The following is an 18,301-nucleotide window of genomic DNA, read 5'->3' as shown; positions in this document are numbered from 1 at the left end:
TGTAAGAGAGGGGTGGGTGTCCAAAGGGTCAATATGGCATGGGTCCTGTCCTCAAGGAGTTTACTTTGTTAAAATTATAAAGAGGAAAATGGTATGTTAAAAAATGGGTATAGTAGGAGAATGAAAGAAAAGCCAAATAGTTAAAGAGTTCCTTTCTCTGAATGAAGGCTTGTCGTCTGGCAGCAAAGTTGGGATGTTTTTGCTTTTGCCCTTGTGACTGGTTATTTTCATTCCATGAGTGCCCAATAGGATTCAGACAGCTGTGAACTGGCCACATATCTTGGATCTTGTATATATCAGACAGCTGATCCTGGGATTCCCTGCCTGGTATTCTTTAGAAATGTAAAATAGCTTGCTGGAGCTCTCTCCCTGCAGGCAAGAAGGGTATCAGTCTGCTAGAAACAAAACTAAACTAAATTCTCTGCATCCCAGGAAGCTCTGCCAGTAGAGGAGCTCTCATCCCACTGCAGAGGCATTAGATGCTGCTTATTCTTGAAGGAGTGGTGGGGAGAGAGTCCCAGCCTTCAGATCTCTCTGTCACTTGGTTTGAGCCCCTGCTATTGTTCAGCTTTATCCACTGCAGCTTTTAAAGAGCTTACACTTCTTTAATGAAAAAAATATTATCTGGACAGTTTCTCTTCAAAAGTAGTCTAAAGCAAATGAAAATCTATCTGGATACCTTATAGCCCAAGGATATGGCAGAGTTCCAAAGAAAAGGAAAATTAAGAAGTTTTCTGAATTAATGATTAAAGTCTCTCTTTTCAGTCCAGTGTCCTATAAGTACCCATTCATAAAGCCTAGATAATCAAGAAATTAAATATAACAATAATGGGCAATGGAATATAATAAAGAATATGATAACAATGAAGCACAGATCATCGTGTTCAGGCGTGGGGCTCTTTCAGGTCATCTGGAGTAGGGACTGGTAAGCTCTGCCATACACACAATCAACACTCAGGTTTTTGTTGGTCAGCTCCTGATTCTGTCCCCCTTGTTTGCAGTGAAGTCCACAGATTCCCACCCTGCAGACTGTGTGCTGAGCCAGTTTCTGGGCCAGCCCTGGCTTAAGCAAAAAGAACTGACTGAGGCAGGGAGCCTGGGCACCTGTACTATCTGTGCCTGGGGCACGGCAACTGGGCAGATGGTGAGGACCTGGTACTGAACTTCTGCCCCAGATTCCCTCACTGTCCCACTTTTGCCTCCTAAGGGGGTTTACATACCTCATTCTTGTCCTGAAAACAGAATGTTGGTTGAACTATGCTTGAGAAATCTACACTCCTCAGACACTATACCCTGATGGTCAGGATACCGCCCACCCTTGAGAGTCCATCTGAGCAAGTCACCAAGCATTGGTGTGATGGTAACTGCTTAATAGTTGGCTCCCTGGGGGAAAAAGTCTCTGTGTGTGTGTGTGCATGTGTGTGTGTGCACACACAGGTGTTTTACAAATTTACTTACAGAAAAGATATGTACAATACAATAGTAAGAAAATATATAATACTTTTTTTGTAAATGCCTATTGATTCTCCCAAAATGTTTATTTTTATCAAACTCTTGAACCTGTAGCCAACCTATAGCTACAAGTAATAATGAGTATAGTTCCAATGTAAATGTTGTTTTATTTTACCTTAAAAAACTAAAACAAAAAATGAAACAACAAAAAGACTTATTGTTGGAATTTCACTCATTTGTCAATGACATTCTTTGTTGAATTGAGTAATAGTTTTCAAGTACTAGAAGAATATTCCTTCAATTTTTTGTGCTACTCATAATGTAACAGTCACAGAAACTTTTAACTTTAATCTTCATTATCAACATTTTCTCCAACACTTTCTTAAGTCTAGACCAGTGATCAGCAAATTTCTCCTGTAAAGAGCCAGAGAGCAAATATATTAGGCTTTGTGGGCTACAGATAGTCTCTGTCACATATTTCTCATAGTGTGTGTGCATATGTATCTCTTTTTTTAACAACCCTTTAAAAATGTAAAACCCAAAACCACCCTTAGCTCCTGGGCTATACCAAATCTCTTGCCAGATCTGCCTCACAGAACTGCAGTTTGCTGGTACCTGGTCTGGACAGTCAACGAAGGGAAAAATCTAGCCCTGGTTTATAGTCATTGCTGAGTTCTGCGATGCAAATATTCCCACCATGGCTAATTTCAAGCTCAAATGTGGTGTCACTAAATAGATTTGGAAGAGATATGCAGTAGTACATTATTATACACTTACACCATACAGATACAATTGGTATCAATAACCCCAAGAGCATAATTAGTAATAAAATTCAGTAAAAATAGCGATGAGTTGAGTACTTACTGTCTTTGTCTTCAGTGCAATTTCTTTAAATTTATACAATTTAATTTTTAATGATGGCTGTGTTAACCACCAGCCATCAGAGTTCTGAGACTTTAACATTCAGCCCTTGTGAGCCATATGGATCCAGTCCAACACCCTGTTGCCTTTATCCCAGCTAAATGGGGGTCGGGGCCAGGCTCTGACTGCTCCCTATTTGTGCTGCCTCTAAAAGCCACCCTTATCATGCCACCTAGTCCCAGATGTGACATAAGAAGTAGATTTTGTACTCTGCTTTGTGATAAATCTGACACCTTCCTAACTCCTAGTTTAATGTTCTAGGAAGAGCAGCAGATGAATCTACTAAGGAAAGATATCTTATAAATGTGACTTCCATGTGACCTCGGGCTTGCAGATTATTTATGCTTCTAATGACTCCACTGGTGCAGATTATTCACTCTCTCATCCCCAAACTACAGACATTACTGAAAGAAATTTTGTTTGAAGACACTCCTAGTGAAGTGACCAGATAGCACAGGAGAGGTACGGCTCCATGAGCCTCACTGGAGACATTAGGCTGGCAGCAAGTGGCCTCTGAAGACTGATATTCATTCATCCACTAAGCATTTTATGCTAGGCATGGAAAGAGAGAAAGCCCTAATATTAATGGTAAGGATCATGAAAATTATAATACTCTTCATTTAAAAAGCCAACAGAATCAAGAGAAGGAATAATTTTAGGTAAGACTCATACAGGATGAACTATTAGGAAGCAAATAAAGAAGAAAATGGAGCCCCGGCTGGTGTGTCTCAGTGGATTGAGTGCTGACCTGCAAACCAAAGGGTCACCAGTTCAATACCCCATCAGGGCACATGCCTGGGTTGTGGGCCAGGTCCCCAGTAGGAGGTGCTTAAGAGAAAAGCACACATTAATGTTTCTCTCGCTCCTTTTCCCTCTCTCTAAAAATAAGTAAACAACATCACTTTTTTTAAAAAAGAAGCAAATGGATCAGACTGTAGAGCTGACTTTTTCTGAGGTTATGTAGTGCTTATGTACTTTTTGAAACCTGAATATTTACTCTGCTTGCTGTCTGTATTTGTGTGTCACTCTAGCACATGGCAGACAACATTAAAACAGGATACAATGTATACAGACAGGTCACATTATTTGTGTGGATGGCAGAATCTTACAGTAAATAAATGAATATAGCCTTCCAATTTCCAACTATGCTTTTAATGCTCTAGAAGTCATGGGTGCAGGAAGGCTTTACTAGTGTTGGGGAAAAAATGGCTTTTTCCCTTAATTTAAATCATTGTTTTTCTAGGGAAATTTAATTTGGGGGGAAAAAATGTTTTTCTAATTATCTAGAAGACTGTGTGCTATGCAAACAATAAAGATTCTTGTTTGAATGTAATGCATGCCCCTGCTCTTAGGATTTTCAAGGGAATTTAAAATAAAAAATGCAAGTGGCTCTGACCTCATATTTTGCCAGACAGAGCTAAACAGAATTCCCAGATCCAGAGTTTTCACGTCAGTTCCCAATTTAAAAGCCACAAGTGTTGAGCGGTTCATGCTTCAGCAAGACACATCTTCTCATCTCTAGAAATGACTGTATTTGATCTCTCTCTGGGTTTCTCGGCACGTCCCTCTCTCCCTCTTTCTTCCTCTTGTGCTATGGTTGGCCCAAAAGGTTAGAAACTGCACAATTAGAAGGATCAGGGGAAGATTTCACAATGTTCTGGTGCTGGGCTAGGCAGTCTAGCCAAATTCCGTTCATTAGCTAAGGCGCCGGGGTGAGTGTGGCCAGTAAGAATGCTGTTTTGGTTCCATAGAAATGCTGATAGGGAATAGGAAATAAACTTTTATTTTGGGGGTTCCTGAAAGACAGTATGTGCAAGTGAGGAGTCTGGGATGCTGGGAAACTGGAAGCCAGGATAATCTCCATCTCAACCACTTACTGGGAAGCTCAAGCAACTTCTGTTCTCTTTTGACTACATTTTTTCTATTCTGACACTGTTTTCTTATTCTTTACGTATGAGCATCAGATTTTTGTCTACTTTAGACTTTAAACATTTGAAAGTCAAGAATCAACCATTCAATTTGCCCAGCATTTACTGAGCCACATATCCTAGGCTAGGTGCTATGATAAGTGCTTTGGAAACTGCTGTTAATTTGACATGGTCCCTGCCCTCAAAGAACTGATAGACTACAGAGGACACAAGTGTCTTTAAAAAATAAATACAAAATAATAAAGCAAGGGCAATATAAGACATATCAAAATTGCAATGGGAAAATTGGCAAAGAGCTTCCCTTGGAAACTCAGGAAAGGCTATGGAAAGGAAAGGTCCTTGAATCAGGCCTATCTGAATAAAGAGGAAGACTTGGGAACAGTGGAAAGTGTATGGAAAGAGAAAACAGCATAAGCAATAGGTCTGAGGTCAAGTGATTGGTGAGGCCAGAGTGGAGGGTGTGGCTGGGTCCTGAGCAAGAGGCAAGAGGAGAACTTTTACAGTATACTCCTCCGGAAGTGTGAACAGGATAAAACAACTCTGGGCTTTGAGACATTAGAGACTTTAGGGAGAACCTGGATGGTAACAGGTTTGGGTGTTATTTTTTCATCAGATAAAGTTAACTGGACATTGTTGCAATGTTATTTCTCCATGCCTTTAGTATACATAGCTTTCATATCTCAGAAAAGCTGGCCTGAAACTTAAAAGCGTTCCTAGCTAAAGCAGGGTATATTAATCACAGAATCCACAATGTGGGGCTTGCGATTCACCTGTGCTTTAGACTAAATTCTCAGTTTGTACATCCTAACACTTCCAGTCATGAATTTTCTGCCTTTCTCACTGATTCTGTGACATTTTCCCTCACATCAGAACTTAAGATGACAAGGCCAGATCTTCAGGAGTTCTTTTTTCTTCTCATGCTTATGGTCTCTGATTTATATAGTACCATCAGAAAAATGGTTGTGTTCAGCTACAACTCTCCTGCCCAAATGATGCTATATTTCCAAAGCTTAGATAAAATGAAATACTTGCTAAAATAACAAAGTGTCACATTTAAAATATTCATAGTTATTTGAATTAAATATGCCAAATTACAGTTTGAGCCAGGGCCAATTTTAAGAAATACTGACACCTACATTCTGTCTGGTACCTTTTTGCTAATAATGTTCAACTGCTATGAGCCACTGCATGATTACATCCCGCTTCTAATTCCCAGACCTAAGTAGAAACAGTTGCCTGATCTTTATCTTAAAATTGTAAGTCTTATATAGTTTTAAACTTCATATACATGGCTCCAGCCCTTCAGGGTTTTAGAGCAGACTTATATGTGATTTTCTCATGGCTTTAATATTAAGTTTTTAAACTACCTACACATAACTTTCCAGAGAGACCATGTTAACTTGCCTTCTTAGAATTCCTAGCTGGCTCTCAAAGTGACCCCTGCTTACTCTTTTTCCCTCTCTTGTCCCTTAAATTACCAGAAGCTCCTTTTTACATGTCAGGAGAGTCCACCAACCAGGGAAGTACATAGAGGAAAAAGACTATCGTTTGTCCCAAATAAGTTGGCCATTCCAACATAAAGTTTTCTCCTTCCATGTGAGCCTTCTCTTTTCTTCATCCCTTCCTCCTTTGAAACCCATATGTGTTCTAAGATCTAATGAGACCTAAATGCTTAAAACATTCTATCAACTATCAGAATAGAACTAGCTACACCTCCTTACAAACCTGCTTCTGTGTTTTTGTTTTGTTTTTCAAGAAGCCAGGCCCTCTTTTCTACCTGAAACATGCTTTGTAAAACATATTTCAATAGAACATGAACAGTTCTTAATCAAAAATAGTGTTTAGAACTTCTAAAGATTGTATCTTTGAGGAACTTTTAATTAATCAGTTGCCAAATAATCTAGTATTGTTCTCTCCTCATCCCTAACTCTTCTTTTGGGATGTCACCCTGAATTCTTAGCCTGGAATCAGCAGCTCTTCATTCTTAACCTTCAACTTGGAGCTCCACCACATCAATCAGCCATGCAAGTCTCAGTGGCAATCAAGGATACTTCTGTTTCCAGAATTTTCTTTGTTCTTTTTAGATGTCTTTGAATGTTTGCTACTGATTTTCATTTTGTTTTGTTTGTGATAACTCCTTCGATGATTCCTTTTACTCTTTAATTAAAATTATATGCAAAATTACTCTCTGATTACAAACCTTCTTCAGTTTGACTTTCAGAGACAACATCTTCAAGATCTAGTAGCTCATAATAAGCAGAATAAAACATTTTGAAAAGAATTATACACACATACATATATAACATGAATTCAAATATATGTGTGTATATGTTTTAGAATACCTATTTATAAGAAGGTAGAGTCTCAATTTGAGAGCTAACCTATAACCATATTCATTTGATTTTAACTGGATTTTACAATATGTCTGAGAGTTTCAAAGGGCAAGAGACTAGAGAATAAAATGTACATGGAAGAAAAAATATCTCCTCATGGGAAAAAACAGTCTATTTTAGGTGTGTGTATATATTTGTAAACTATTTAGTAAATTTCTTCTATGTACCACACACAGATGCACATACTAGAGAAAGAGAATTACACCTTTCCTATTCTCAAGTTTCTCACTATCTACTAAGACCAAGAGATGCATACAATAAAGCATAACATGTGTTTAATAAATCTTGTTTTTATACGAATTAAGATCTTCAGGAGCACAGAAACTGGTGTGTTTAATTAATTACTCCTGAGGAATTAAAAGTTGGCTTTCCCAAGCCTTAAAGGATTAGCAGCATTTTACCAAGCAAAAGTTGGAAGATAAGCAAAAGACACAGAGGCATAAAAGTACACACAATAATCAGGTAACAGACACTTATACAGCAAGGACTTTGCTTTGGGAAATGGAAGCTGAAGACAGCAGAATAAGGATGGGACTGGATTATGACGGTCCTTAAAAGCCTTGGTAAAAATTAATTTTATTCTGAAAGCATTACAAAAGATTTTAAGTGGAGGAATAAAATAATAGATGTGTATTTTTTAACTATAATTCAGGCTATAGTAAGAGGATTGTATATGAGGATAGGAAGATGAACAGAAGAATACAGTAGGAGAGCTGATCAGTGATCTATCAGACCTATATAAAAATCTATTATAGTGTTGATACTCATGATTATAAACGCCTGTTCAAGACTAATTTTAGTGTGAGTGGGACAGGAAAACTTGTGAGAGACGTTTAAAAAGTAGAACCTACTGGGCTTAGTAATTGACTCACTGTGCGAAATCGGGGGAAAGGAGGAGGTAAGGCTGCTCAGAGATTTGGGGTTGGGTGACTGAATATGTGTCAATACCATGAGCTAAAATTGAGAAAACAAGAGGAGAAGCATATTTTGGCAAGGACAAGTACTTAGAGGGTACTCAAGTGAAGATTTACAGGAGGAAGTTAAAGCTCAAGAAAAAGGCTACACCTAGAATTGCAGTTTCAAGAGTCATAGTTGGAGCCATAAAAGTGGTTTAAGGTCACTACATGTGGATAAAAAAGAAGAGCCAAACATATCAAGGAAGAAGAAAAGGAGGAACCAGAAAGAGCCTGGAAAGGGGGTCAGAACGTAGGAGAAGGAGGAGAGAGGGTGCAACTAAAACCAATGGAAAAAAAGGCTGCAAAAAAATAAGGGAGGCCAATGTGACAGGATTTCCTGAAAAGAGGTTTTGTGGATGATCAGAACACTAGGAATTTTAGGAGAGCAATTTTGAGAGAGTGGAGAGAGCAAGCCAGATTCCCAGAAGAACAATGAAAAGAACCAGAGGATGCAAGGGCTGCAGCTCTAAAGCAGAAGGATTCTGTGACTCCAGGGGAACAGCAGAATTTAGTGATGGCTTGGCTTAATTTTAAGGTATTTAAGTGTCATAGAGAATAAAGTTTAAATCTTAAGGTCTATAGCTTGTCATCATGAGGGTTAGAAACGTGTAGACCTTCTCTTCCATGTGACTTAAGCTCCTGCTTCCTTTAGAATTGCCTTAAATCCTGCCATATGTAAACTGTCCCTTAAGACATTTTTTACTGATGATGCAAAATTTATCTTTCCTGGTCATGGTTTTTTCAAACAATAGAAAATGTTATGAAAGAACATGGTTTCACAGTAAAATGGGGTATTAGAATTTGGGTGTTATGTTTAACTTTGAATGAACATCCACTTGGGGAATGTCAGGTGTGGAGGGAGCATTGAAGAGGTTAGCCACAAATCCCAAATCCTTGGGCTGAAGAGAAGCCAATATAAAAAGCCTGGGAGATAATATCAGGAAGTAGAAGGAGAGCCAGGGAGTGGCATATGAGACACTGAAAGAAGAGAATAATTCCAGAAGAAGAAGGTGTCAAATTTTGTGGAAGGAAATGAAAGGAGGCTTCTTTATTTTGAATGAGAATGTCGCCGGGACCTTGAAATAGCATTTTCAGTGGAACAGTTAAGCAGAAAGCAGACTTGGGGAATAAACAGAAATGTAATGTCCTAATGAGCCCTTCACTTCTATGTGTAATACATACTTTATCTTCTATATACAATGAACTTTTCTATGTAATGTGCCTGAGCATGCACATTTTTATGTGCATGCACATACAAATATTTAAGGTATATTAATCACTGCTGAATAATTACTTTTTTGCTCTTGTTTTAAAAAATAATAGTGAACTTGAAAGTGACATGTTGAGAAGAATGTTACATGTGTCAATATAGGAAAAAGAGGGTAAACTTACTATTTTTGAGAGAGATCATTTGCTAGAGTGTTTATGATGCTTCTTGATGACAATTTCATTCATTCTCTCCCTCTCCCTCCCCTCCCCCCTCCTAGTGGAGTGGAGCATATCTAAAGACTTTTGTCCTTTGGCTGGAGAAATCATCATGGAAAACCTGCAGACCCTGAGATGTACAATTACAGGGCTTACAACGGTAAATGCCAAGTCCTCCCCTTAGGCTTCCCATTCCCCTGCCCCTGATGTTTGTGCTGGGATTTTGGTAGCAAATGCCTACTCTGGAAGCAACAGCCAACACCCAGTCCTCTGGCAACAACTGCCACTCGTTAAGCGTGATATGTCTGGTATCCATAATCTGAACCCCACAAAGGAGTGAGCAGACAGCATGAAGCACTTTGTAAGCTGCCATGTTCTACGGAGATCAGAAAAAGACTGGCCTCATGCAAGCCTTGAAAGCTGCTGCTTTCTGGATCACAGTCTAATCTTCGGGGGGATCAAAGGCTCTGAGAGATCCAATTTTGACTCCCTGTCTGATGGTAAAAATAACAGCCTCATCTAACCCTCACCCCCACAGCCTGGTTGAGATCAGTCATCAATTGGAGTCACACAATTTCCTGAGAGAAATCCTTTTCCCTTGATTAAAAAAAAAAATCTGTCTAAATCTGGTTTCACAAAAAGAAACTATATATGGTGGCGCTACATTTCTCAGTAACCTGAACCAATTTAAACTGTGAATGAAAAACTGGAACAAACTGTGCTTATTTGTCTAACCAATCTAAACTTAAATGTTAATTATTTCTAGAACTATAAACCATATAAGCATACAACATGCAAAATATAAAACACCCAGCAAATCAGTTCAGACTGAAACAAACCCTATATATATTTCCTCAAACAATTAAAATACAACAAAACTGGATCATCAAAATCTTTTTTTATGAAAAAAATATTTTAAGTAAACATAAATCAACCTGTATATTTTGGGGCCCAATTCAAATAATATCTTAGGGCTTTCACATGTGAGAGGTAGAGGAAGAATTTTGTTGTCATTATTGTTTTTCTAAAAGGTTAGTCAATTAAAACAGTTATATGTAAAGTATTACCCTGAAACCCAGCATTAAAAAGCCGCACTAGGCTGCATCTCTTCAAGTTTGAACCAGCTTATTCTAATAGAATTCTTGGTGGTTGGGTCACCACCACAGAATCTTGACTTTTAGTTCTAATCACACGTCTACACCAGAGGCCAAAGCTGTGGATTACCAGAACAAACAAACCCCTGAGTGGGTGGCCCCCAGAGATGCTATCGGCAGAAGACTGATCCCCGACCCTGTAGCTCACGTGATGGAAGAAGGCCATAAGAGAGCCCCAGGGAGTTTCCAGTGCTTGAAAAGAAAAAGTGATATGGTGATAAAAATGGAAAACTCTCCGCAGAGAGTTTCTCTAATATTTGAACTAATTTTTATAGGAATTAAGTTTTTCCACTTGGTCGTCGAATGAGAACAACGCAGACAGTATCTTAATCACAGAAAAGCCTAGAAGTAGATTTACACTTCTATAGAATCTCCATAACCTCGAGGTACAGAGAAACCCATTTTTTATAGAAACCCACTTTTAATGTTAAAAAAATCTTAACTTTGTAATATGGTAAGGCCAATATTATTAAACCTCTAGGAGAAGCTCTACAAAGATTGCTATTTTTTTTTAACTTGAAACACCATTTTACAGTTCTTACAAGCAATGTTTTATTAAATGTTGGCTTCTAAAATACCCCTTTAGGTTCACCAGGAGGAAAAATATACAAAACACTTTAAAAGATTATAAGCAAACAAAAATAACTCCTTCATTCACTGTGCCATAAGACAGTACAGACTATAAGCCATTGTTTTAATAACAGTTTTAAAACAAAAGTACCATCAAAGAATTAACTTTTATAAGGTCTGATAGCTGAGTAAAGAATGCCTACAGCAGCATTATGTACTGCGGCCTGCAGGGTGGAGACCACGTCAGTGTGCACTGGTGAGGGGCTGGTTAGATAAATGACTGGACTTGCCCCACAGTAAGGTACTATGCAGCCGCTAAAAGAAGGAAGCAGGCCTTTAATCACTAATCTGAGAAGATGTTCATTATAACTTGTTAATTTTATAAAGTAAGTTGATCAGCTAAAATGGTGATGGTGGTTGTCTCTGAAGAGGGACAGACAAGAAAAAAGAGGTGAGGGTGAAAAACTTCTCTTCTTGGCAAACCTTATAGAACTATGACTGTAAAAAAATTGGTGTATATGTGTTTGGGAGGGGCCAGAAAAAGAGATTATAATATTCTATTTTTTGGAAAAAAAGAAAGCACAATGAAACCAAAATGGGCATCCCAAAACTATATTATCATAGATAAGCATAATAGTCAAGAAAAGCTAGAAAGCTAAAATATGGGTGGTGGGGTAGTTTGTTCCCAAGGGATAAATGAGTTCATCAGACACAGGAACCTACTTCAAGAGTAAAACTGACTAAATAAAATTCCCAATGCATTCTTCTCTCTATGCAGGGTCAACAGTATTTTGTGCAAGTCTCAGCTTATAACATGAAAGGATGGGGACCTGCTCAGACCACGACACCAGCATGTGCCTCTCCTTCTAGTAGGTGGTGGCTATGAACTTCCTCAAGCCTGACAACAGGGTCCAGCTCCAACTCCATCCTTGGGAAGCCAATGCCATTCATTTCTTCTCCCTACTGCTCGGGACTAACTCAGGGTAGCATCTGGGCCACAGAATGAATGATTTCTCTACAGAAACGTTCCTCTGGGAGGCAACTCAGTGGAATGAAAGAAGAGAGAATTTATAGCCAGCAAGATCCAATTTGATACCCAGTATACCTTTTATTAGCTGTATGGCCTTCAAAAGTTACTTAAACTCTCTGAGTCTCAATTCAACATCTGTAGAATGGGTCTGATCTTACCCTTCCACAGGGCTTTCGTGGGGATGTAGTCACATGACACAGTGGGACTGGCTGGCCCAGAGCACATCTAGTCCACTTAGCTCTTATCACCCATTCCTCAATGGGAACCTAGCAAATCTTCCATTCTGTCAGAAGAAAAGCTCTCTTACTAACAGGCATTCTGCCACAAATATAGCCTATAATATCTGCAGTGGTGGCTGAAAAATCCAACAAAAGCCTCTTCTAATTATTTGAAGATTAATAATTTATTCCCTGGTATATTTGGCAACTCTCTATTAACCAGAAAAATTTAATTGACCAGAAAAAAAATTTCTAAACACACCATGATAGGCTTTTTTTCCTGCATAATGAGCCTATTGCTCTAAGTTGTATTGTAGTTATTTTTAGATCTTCACTAATGCGATGGTTAAAAATGGCATAATATGCTTCTTGTGAATGCAAACTGCTACATCCTTTTTGGAACACAACTTGCCATCTATGTCAACTACCATAAGAACATTCATTTCTTTCTATCCCATAACTACACATCTAGGAATCTAACCTAAGAAAACAGATGCAGACAAACAATTATGGACAAAGAATTGCAGTGCAGCAATACAGTGAAATATCATGTGTGGTAAAGAGAACAAATATTCAATATTAACTTAACAGTTAAATAAGGTATCATATAGTATCTATTCTACAGAAAATGTAACCACTAAAAATGATGTTTTTAAAAAAAACATTTATTGTGTAGAAATTCATACAGTATAAGCTTTATGTAAAAAACACAAATTGTTTATATAACGTTTAAACTGTGAGTTTGACTATAATTAGATAGACATATCTGCACATAACTATCCAAATTTAATAATAGATATTGGGTTCTGAGTTTCCTTTTTTATATTTATGTATTTTTCAAGTGTTGTAACAACCCTTTACCCAGGACCAATCACAAATCGGTGGTGTACTGTGGGCTTTCATGGTCAGTGTCTCACTGAACCCACACAACAGTCGGCCACCACTGTTCCCACCTTATGGATAAGCAGCAGCAGCATCATCACCATCACTTTCAACATCAAAGCTGACATTTATAAGGCTCATTAAATGCTGCATGTCAATCTAAGAACTTTTCATGGATTGACTCATTTAATCTTCATAACAAAGCTACTGAGGTGAATTTTATTCTTAGACCCATTTTACTGATGAGAGAACTGTTAACATGGAGGCACATACATACACAGAGGCCAACATCACCAAACTAGTCAGCACTGAAGTAAGGTCTAAACTCTCCTCCTCCTCTAATAATAAGGAAATTGGGATTCAGAGAGGATGTTCCCTTGCCCAAGGTTATAATTCTGGTATGTGGCTAAGCCAGGATTCAAGGCCAAACTGCTCAAGACCTGCTATCTAGACCTGGGGTAACCAGTGCCCCACTATCAAGCAGACAAGCAAAGAGCCAGCTAACCATACCTGACCCCCACCTATGGCAGATTCAGAGAGCTAAACCAGGTCATTCAGAGCCTTAGACCACTGATGCCAGAGATCTCTGTGGCTCCTGAGTACCCTAGCATTTAGTGATTTAATCATTCCAGTCTTATTTGGACATCTTTCTTATTGAAGACTTGTCAGAAAAACACACTGGGAATATTACAAGATAAAGATACTAAGGGAACAAATCTCTTTCCAGGAAGAAAAGAAAAAGGGTATGTATTACTGGAGATGGAGGGATAGAAGAGACAGAAAAGAAAAAAAAAAAAAGCTAACCTCAGCTCACCCGAAGGTAGGGCAGTAGGAAATCCACTCCAAATGCACACCCATGAAAATTCTGATCTACATATGGATGCATTTACTTGTAACATCAGATGTTCTGGTTCAATAAACAAATTCTATTCAGACAGTCTCCCTCACAGCCCATTTGAAGAGCTCTCTCCAAAATGACAAGAACCGTTGTGTAAGACCGGGAAGAGCCACTTATTAGTTGAAAATTAACATAGCAAAATGACGCTTTCTATAACAGCACAATGGATTAGTAAGGGTATCTGGCAGAGAACTGAAATGCAAACATGTTGTTACAGTTGCTGCAGACATGCCGTATCACTTGGAAAGAACAATATAAAAACACTCTGGTTCTATTTATAAACAGAGTATGACATTGTGATGTAACATATATCAGTATTCAAATATTTACTTGAAGACAATGTATTCTAACATGACAGAGTAATTGGAAATTGGGTAATATGTTCCAGTAAGCTATAAAACTTTCTTTTACATTTTTACAAAAGGCCTTAATGTGTTTTTATAGACTTATGTTATATGGTATGGTACATAATAAGAGAAAAGGACCCAGACAGGCTTGTCTGAGTTACGATCAGGAAAGCCCTGATATCGCCAGTGAATGTAAGCTCTGCATTGTGTTGCAACCAAAGTGTCTCATTACCAGAACAGTGGACTGTGTTACGTGGCACAGTCTGCTCTTTTCCTACCACACTAAGTTTATTCCTGTCAGGGTCCTGATTTCTTAATATATTTTCAATTTTCTCCCTCATCCCTAAAGTCTCCTATTTTATGTAGTCGTCAGAACCTTCCAAACATCTATGAGAAAAACTCATTCTTTCCAAAAACCTTGGCATCGTGTCCAGCATTCACTCAGGCTGCAATTTAGCATTAGCAATTTTCTAATGTATCATAAAGTCATCAGCTTGAGCTCGCCTCTGATGTAATAGTGCTCAGCTGAAAGGGCCAGGTCCACTTCATCCTCCCTTGCACCGACGGCGGCATTAACACTCATTAGAATATATTAGCATGTTCAGGGCCAGGTACTAGTAATTCAACCACCCAGGAATCTTACTCAAGCAAACAATGTTGCTCATCTTACCATGAGCACCTCAGATATATTTATCCAACTAGGGCCTTTGGGAATCCGTGAGAACAATGTTCATGCTCACTGTGCCCAGACAGCAGCAACACTACAGATGGTCCAAGGGCCACTAGAAGTTCATTTCCTCTAACATTTCTGAATTTCCCAATAGAAGCCTTTTCCTAGTCCACCCTCCCTGAACACCATCATACTGCTAGTCACAATGTTGCACCAACATAGAGAGTGTCTCCCAGGTACCCAGAATGGTGCTTTACTTACATTATTTCTTTGGAACCTCAGATAACCTAAAAAGAGATTCAAAAACTCACTTTACAGTGAACAAAATTGAGGCAAAGAGAAATTAAGTCACCATTTCTGCCCACAAAAAACAGAGTCTACAGAAGGCACTTATGCCAATTCCCTGTCTCCAGAGTTGACCACAACTAACCCACACCACACAGACGCCAACTAAGCTCTGACCCTCCTTCCCAAAAGAAAAAACAAACACATCCGCGGTATAAGGAAACGAGCACGATATGGAAGGTCATAATACTATGTGAGAGTCCTGGCCATGCCACTAACAAGCTGAGCAATATAGAACAGGAACAGATACCTCAGGGTCTCAGTCTTCTGAGAGGTAAAATGAAGAAGGGTGCATGGGGAGGGAGTGAAGGAGGAAGGATAAGAAAATCTCTGAGGCCTCCTTCTTCATAGGGAATCACTGACAGGACAAGAAATGATGTTTCCATACTCGCTACTCAGGCAGTTAACTTCCCACCAATGAACACCCGTCTTTTTAAGTTATTACTTACACAATGCCTTCCATGTAACATTGTGTTGGATACCTAGTAGTCTTCTCATTTAATCCTCACAAAAATACTGCAAGGTAGACACTATGCTCCTTTCTCATATTACAGGGTAGAGACCCTGCCGTGTAACTTACCTTATTTATAGTCACTAAGGTAGGAATGGGAAAAGTGAGAATTCACACCCAAGTTTATCTGTCTCTAGGACCTGGGTGTGTTCTTTCTAACTGTGTTGTACCCCTTGCCCTTGGATGGACCAGTGCAGGCGACTTTTGCCTAACTTTAACTGTCATGCCATCTAAATAAGGAAGATTCCATTATTTTAAAATAAATCTGGGAGGCAGGAATTTGAAAATCATTCAACTAGAATTAAGCCTCTGATACACTCATGAACAAATGGACTTTTGTAGGGAAAAAAATGTCTAGCATTTTTAGAAAAGGCATTTTAACCAAGAAGTGCCTTCAGTTGTTGCTTTTGAAAGGTTCAGAATGCAAAACTGGGAAGAATAAAATAGAGGAAAGAAAGGATGGACTCTGAAATGACTGACTGACCTGCTAAAAAAAAAAAACCCAAAGTTGGAGACAGCACAATTACAGTCTTGACATTAGTCCCATACGGGTTATTACTCTTGATATCATTATTGCCAAGTGGAATGAAAATAGAAGGGGAGAAAAATCTCAGTGGGTATTGCAATTTAAATTTGCCATGTAAGCTAATACTGTATATTTAGAGACTGAGCAGACAGGGTGGTTGGTGGCTCGGAGTGTGTGCAGGAGCTGCCGTGCCAGCTAACCAAGCAGACATTCATTAGAGCAGAATGTAGATTTCCATTTCTTGGCATCTGACATGGGCTCTTTCCTTGGAAAGAAATGTCAATTTGGCCAAAAGTGTGAAACCTACAATAAAAGCATTGGGACTGTGGATTTCATCTAGTCTGCACATTCCCACCCCTTTCTTTCCTACTGTGGAAATCCAGCTGAGACTTGGGGTGCTGAGTGGAGAGGTGGCAGGGGACTGATTAGGACACTGGGTGCTGACAAGGAGAATAAGGAGCTGGGGGAGGGGAAGTTGGACTCCCAAATTCCCTATTTTCTTTTGGCTTTCCATTACCATTTTCTCTTGCCCTAAAACTGCCCAAGACAAGAAACCAACCACAATTACTGTTTTGCACAGGGCCCTGAACAATGGCAGCTTCCAAACCCTTGGCACTGCTTGCTAGCTGGGAGAGAGCTGGGTGCTTATCCACAGAGTCTGTGGGTAGTAAGGGCAAAACTCGGCTCCTGAGGCAGGGCAGGGGAGAGGCCTCCCCTGCTTTAAAATTTCACTCTGTTTGTTTCTTTTGTTCAATAGACTGGAAAGACTATGACGACAGAGAGCCCAGACACAAGGGACAGAGTGAAGTTTTGGAAGGTCTGCTGCAGCAGGTCCGAGCCCTTCATCAGCATTATAGTTGCCGGGGTAAGGATAAAAATCTGCACTGGGCCATCGACTGAGGTCTCGGTGGCGCCGGTAATTTTAGCAGTTTCCTAACTGGGTCATACCTTCTCATTCATCAGGCAGAGAGAGATATTAATATTTGTACATCTGGAATCACTTTACAGCACTATCTTGCTTTAACCCTTCAGAAGAGACTTTCTCTCCTTTCTCCCTTTCTTTCTCGCTCTCTCTATACAGGAACAGTTTGAATAGAAGCACAAAAGAAACAGCGGCTGCTATTAGTCCCTTTCCCCTTGAACTGTCCCTTCACAAAACTCCTCAATGTGCTGGGTCTTTGGGATATTCACCCTAAAAAGTTTCACCTCCAAGGAAAATTTTGTGGGGATCCCTGGGGAAGCTCAACCATTTACAACAGCGACAATAATAGTAAACTTTTGCGTATACTTACAATAAAGTTTACATGCAATTTCACATCCAATACCTCTCTCCACCCTCATTTTGGCAGTTATCATTGAGGCTGAGTGGCTTGACCAAGGTCGCAATGCTAGGAAGAGACAGAATCAAGACACCAACCTAGGTTTTCTGTCTCCAAGTCCAGTCCTCTTGCCATAACTCATTTTTATCTCCCATCCTTACATCAGGACTAGACCCTGGACTTTAATCTCACCCTGAATTTTAATCTTCCCCTGTATTACTGGTTAAGAGAAAGTGGTGCATACTTTCTACAGACCTAGCCAACTACACCCAGAAAATCTGAGCTTTTGAAAGCTTCTCTTCTTCTACTTGGGCTGTTCGAATGGGACAGGTCAGGTTTCTGATCTGTGTAATGATTCGTGGAACAGGCACTTAGTTTTATTTGGAGAATTAAAGCCTCCATAAAGTTTTCATTTTCCATGCTCCTTCACCCATCAGATTGCCAACCACACTGCACTCTCTAGATACAGGGCACCACTGGACCAGTGAGGTTCAGAAATCTATGGTTGAAACTTAAAGAGTTGCTAGCTGTGTTTTGACTTGGTGTAAATATATCTATCATACTCAGCATTAGCAAAAAGTTGTTCCCGATTACTATAAAACTATGACAACAAAGCCCTCCAGAAACGTTGGCTATAGCTAGAAATGAGGACAAGTGTTTGCAAAAAAAAAATATTCTTCTAATGAATGGTTCATTAGGAGAGGTAAATATGCATGGAAGAAGCTTGAGAAGGAAACCCAAGGGGGATTTCTTTCC

General features: G+C 39.3%; 1 protein-coding gene across 1 annotated transcript in view; it reads left to right on the top strand.

The window, feature by feature from the left end:
- ANKFN1 (ankyrin repeat and fibronectin type III domain containing 1) overlaps positions 1 to 18,301 on the top strand; it is a 309,928-nt gene that overhangs the window by 225,664 nt on the left and 65,963 nt on the right. The window contains exons 8-10 of the mRNA XM_028521748.2: positions 9,138 to 9,235; positions 11,578 to 11,668; positions 16,984 to 17,091. Coding sequence (XP_028377549.1) covers positions 9,138 to 9,235; positions 11,578 to 11,668; positions 16,984 to 17,091 — 297 coding nt within the window. The remainder of the gene's footprint in view (positions 1 to 9,137; positions 9,236 to 11,577; positions 11,669 to 16,983; positions 17,092 to 18,301) is intronic.

This window comes from Phyllostomus discolor, chromosome 8 (assembly GCF_004126475.2).
Source record: "Phyllostomus discolor isolate MPI-MPIP mPhyDis1 chromosome 8, mPhyDis1.pri.v3, whole genome shotgun sequence".
Lineage (NCBI taxonomy): Eukaryota > Metazoa > Chordata > Mammalia > Chiroptera > Phyllostomidae > Phyllostomus > Phyllostomus discolor.
The sequence above is the reverse complement of the archived record's forward strand: the minus strand, read 5'-3'. Positions and strand labels throughout refer to the sequence as shown.